The sequence below is a fragment of the Penaeus monodon genome, chromosome 26, assembly GCF_015228065.2.
Source record: "Penaeus monodon isolate SGIC_2016 chromosome 26, NSTDA_Pmon_1, whole genome shotgun sequence".
Lineage (NCBI taxonomy): Eukaryota > Metazoa > Arthropoda > Malacostraca > Decapoda > Penaeidae > Penaeus > Penaeus monodon.
The window spans coordinates 1,316,760-1,321,759 of NC_051411.1; the positions used below are offsets into that span (position 1 = coordinate 1,316,760).

The window sequence follows — 5,000 nt, forward strand, 5'->3', positions numbered from 1 at the left end:
GTGAAGTCCACATGATTTTTTTTAATGCGAAAAGAATATTGTTTTTGTTTCTTTTCTCCGTGATTAGTTAGAGAGGAAAACAATGAAATTAGCACATTATACGAGTTTTGTAAATATCAACATCTGTTTTCTTCATTTTTTTTAGGTTTATACACGTACTAATATGTTAATTAATAAAGTGAGATGACGATGCTGGCAATGGTAAACCGAACCATGTGTCAAGAAAGATTTCCCTTGGAGGTCAGAGCTGGTGTCTAAATCTTAAAGGAAAATGGTTGATGAGAAGGAACAGTTGCATCCCACGGAATTGACAAAGATCCAAACTGTCCTTAACCTGAAGTAGCGATGAGTTTGCTGATAACGGAGATCGTAACGCGCGAAGGACAAGAAGCGCAGGAGAGCCTTTAGACCTATCCTGCACTGCTTCCCGAGGTACCATGACATAGATTCCCCGCGGATATCGCACAGGAACAGAAGACGTAAGCCGCTTCTTCCGGGTATCCACAGCACCCGCATCCTCACCACCATGCCACACACGCCAAGAAAAGCTCTCAAGGTTACCACAGAGATTGACGTCCATGCGGTAAGTTTAATTCGGAATTAATTATCTTCTCCGGAGAAAATTGTTGCAGGAATGAGCTTCTGATCATACATTCATCTTGCAGGAATTTCAAGCTGCATGCAATAGCGATATAAACACAGTATGGCATGTCTTACCGAACCAGGAAAATGAAGCATACTTTGTTGACATGTGATTAGGCCTACGCTGCCTGGAAGCTCTTGCATCTTCTGTAACGACGAGTTTTTCTTCTTCTTCTTCAGGAGAAGAAACCTATAACCTGAGTTTGTGTTGGATACTGTGCATGGGTGCAAAAGCGGCCATCTGGTAGAGATATACGTACACACGTGCACACACACACACGCACACAAACTCACACTCACAGTCGTACTCACACACACACGCACACGTAAACGAATACGCACATGCGCACACATGCACACACATGCACACGCACACGCACACACACACACACACACACACACACACACACACACACACACACACACACACACACACACACACACACACACACACACACACACACACACACACACACATACATACACATCCGTACTTAAGCAACTTTCATTTAAGAGAAACTGGACCCTGTGCACGTGGCCAAACTCACGCCCTTAAAGGTGGCCCGCTTCTAAGATACGCTCTCCTGTCCTTCTGCTTCTCCCCTCCTCTCGTCTCTCTTGCCCCTCTCTTCTTTGTTCCTCTTGCATCACCTCCTCTCCTCCCCTCGCCTCTCCTCCTCCCGCCTCTTCTCCTCTCTTCCCCTCTTCTCACCTACTTTTCTCTATTCCTCTTGCTTCTGCTCTCCTCCTCTCGCATGTCCTCACCCCTCTTCTTCATCCCTGCTCGCCTCCCTGTTTCTCTTCCTCCTCTCCTTTCGCCTCTCTTCTTATCTCATTTTTCCCCTTTCCTCCAGTTCCGTCTCCTCTTCTCCCCACTCCTCTCGCCTCTCCTCCCTTCCCCTCCGTCCGTCTTTTTGCCCTCAGAAGCGAGCATTCTTCTAGTCCCCCCCCCATTACCTTCTGTAGACCTCCCCCCCACCCCCCGCGCCCACGCCCTTGCAGGTGACCCTCAGGAATCAGAACTCGGGCGTCGGCGAGGGATTTCCTGTCGCTGCTTCTCGGATCTCCGGAGGGCCCGGGAGGGAGAGGCTTTGCCCAAATACAGTGGTGCCTTTAGGCATATGTATATATGTATATATATATGTATATGTATATGTATATGTATATGTATATATATATATATATATATATATATATATATATATATATATATATATATATGTATGCATGTATGTATGTATATACGTATATGTATATGCACACACACACACACACACACACACACACACACACACACACACACACACACACACACACACACACACACACACACACACACACACATGTATATATATATATTTATATATATGTATAAATATGTATATATATGTATGTGTATATATATATACGCATAGATATGTATAGATAGATACATACATACATACATAGACAGACAGACAGACAGACAGACAGACAGACGACAGACAGACAGACAGACAGACAGACAGACAGACAGACAGACAGTCAGACAGACATATATATATATATAGAGAGAGAGATATATACATACATACATTCGTACATCTATATGTAACATATATATATATATATATATATATATATATATATATATATATATATATATATATATATATATATATATATATATATATATTTATGTAAGTATATATATGAATATATACAAATATATGTGAATGTTTGTGTATGCGAGTGCATGTGTATGCGTTGTCTCTCTTGCACTGCAACCAACTTTTGCTTTCACTTACTGCGGGGGAAAAAATATTGTGTAATTTATATTTCATTCTCTTCGTAACGTCACCGGGGAAATTTGATTTTCTTCATCGTTAGATACTGGAGGCCATATCCATCCAAAGGTTCTAGAAATATTATTTTTAATAAATTTTTTTTTTCTTCATTAGAAATACTCCAACAATTTCTAGACAAACTCTTTTTTCATGCAGTTATAAGCATGTCTTCTATTACATGAACATTACGTATGTATCGTTTCATTGAGATATATGCCTTGGTATTACTATTTTTAGTACACGTTACCGCACAATGAAAATATTCAGGTTACCTTACAGTGTGTATCGTTTGCATAGTGAATTGTGGCGTGCGTCCCCGTAGAGTTTAGGCCGGAAATGCCGATAAGGGAAATTTGAGGAAGGCTCAAATGCAATCATAATTTACGACTTCTTGGGTCGTCGACGCTAATGGCATTGTTATTGCTGCAGCTGTTATGCCTGTTTTGGAATGCGCGAGTTATTTCCCTTCATACTGTTTGTTCTCTGTGCCATGTTTCAAGTTTTTTTCTCCTGTTTTAACTATGGTGTTGCTGTTGCCGGTACTGCTGTATGTTTTATAAGTATTTTAAAAGAGTAATATGGTTAGCATGATTTTCGAAGTGGTATTATGGTTAGCATTATTTTAGGAGTGGAATGATGGGTTTTGAAGTCAATAAATCAGTATAACACTGCCAAAAAATGTGGAAAAAAATGTAACGCATTGATAAGCAAGTCACAGCGTTAGTCCATCTTACAAAGGACACCTCAGTCCACCAGACACTGCATTCGAAACTCAAAACCAATTCCGCTGAGTGTCCATGGATATTGCTTGTTAAACGTGGCTCTTGCTGTTCCATCAATAGCCAGGCAGTTCCTATGGAGCTAGTATGAATCTAGTTGGACAGTCCTATCACTGGTTCGGATAGTTCGGATGGTTCATTCAGGGTTATTTTCGGTATTGCTAGGAGTTCGAGCCCTTGTCAAGATGGTAGTGTGTGTGTGTGTGTGTGTGTATGTGTGTGTGTGTGTGTGTTTGTGTGTGTGTGTGTGTGTGTGTGCGCGCGTGCGTGCGTGTGCGTGCGTACGTGCGTGTGCGTGCGTGTGTATGTGTGTGTGGTAACGATCTGCTAAACACTAGCTTGGTGGGTGATCTGATTTTTTTCATTTGTCATGAGGTCTGCCGTTTTTACTAGTAATGTCATTTGGACTATTGGAAACGATTATTCATATTACGAAGTCCTACCTGATATTACCGTTACTTCTGCAATACCGTTGGTAAATAAGGTGTAGAAGCAATATAAAAGCAGTTCTTTTTCACAAAAGAAGTCTAAAGTTACTAGCTTGTAAAGTTATTCATGTATGTTATTCACAAAGTCCCGTACAGTTTTAAAATTTCTCTGCTATGTACCTATATCTCTCGTTTTAAGATATAGTTTATTATATAATTATCCCACATGTATGGAGAATAGCAAGGCCGTAATTATCGTAAATGATCGTTTAACTCTCCCAAGTATAGTTAGTGCTGGCGGTGATAATGATGATTAAAGTAGAGGCAATTATGGTGATCATCGTGAAGAAAACAACAATACAGTTTCCACCACGACAACACGAAAGCGAGATTATGATACTCGTAATCATGATGATGATACTGCTGTACAGAATAGCCCGCCGTTCGATATATATACGACTTTCAAAATACAGCATAATGCTATTTTCTGCTTTTCAAATCGTTAAGGCCATTTAAAATAAGATAGAATGATGTATCTGTCAAATTTCCTACTGTGTGTTTGAGTGTTTCCAATATACCCTTTCTGGAATAAACGCTACATATATATATTTTTTTAAATCTTTTAGTTCGCATTATTTTCCACGGTTGGGTCCCTTTACTTGTTGACTTTCATTATCAAGTATCTGTGATATATATAACCTATTTTATGCATGATCTCGCTGACTTTGATCTTCATATATCGAGCTGACCTACATATCTTATTTCGCCCAATCACTACACAACTATCGCTTTGATATACATAATAGGATTGTGAAGGCATTCTGTCCTGAAGATTTCGACTGAAAATTCGTCAAAATGTGAGTAAACAAAAGTCCATGTTTATCCTATCAATAAAATCGAGGAGATTCCCTTTACGGCGCTGTGCATCACGCCACGGAGAGAGGCCGCCCACGCCGCACGCACCGGTTTAGCGCCACGCCGGATGAGACAATCAATGGACTCTGCTCCCGAAAACAAATCATTAGGAGTCGACCGCTGTGCCTGACCGCTGTGCCTGACCGCTGTGCCTGACCGCTGTGCCTGACCGCTGTGCCTGACCGCTGTGCCTGACCGCTGTGCCTGACCGCTGTGCATGACCGCTGTGCATGACCGCTGACCTTTCCCTCCTGCTACTTCACATGCTTCCTTCACGTGCATTTTCCTTCTTTATCTTGTTCGTTTGCTACACGTTTTGGTTCAGAATTTGTATAAACTCATTTGTTAATTAACTATATTTTTTATTATTATTATTATTTTTTTTTTATCTCCCTGTTTCCTTTTGCTTT

The 5,000-nt window shown here is 40.8% G+C and overlaps 1 protein-coding gene across 1 annotated transcript in view; it reads left to right on the top strand.

Moving 5' to 3' along the window:
- LOC119589840 (spermatogenesis associated 6-like protein) overlaps positions 1-5,000 on the top strand; it is an 11,997-nt gene that overhangs the window by 742 nt on the left and 6,255 nt on the right. Inside the window, exon 2 of the mRNA XM_037938430.1 lies at positions 146-583. Coding sequence (XP_037794358.1) covers positions 527-583 — 57 coding nt within the window. The 5' untranslated portion in view covers positions 146-526. The remainder of the gene's footprint in view (positions 1-145; positions 584-5,000) is intronic.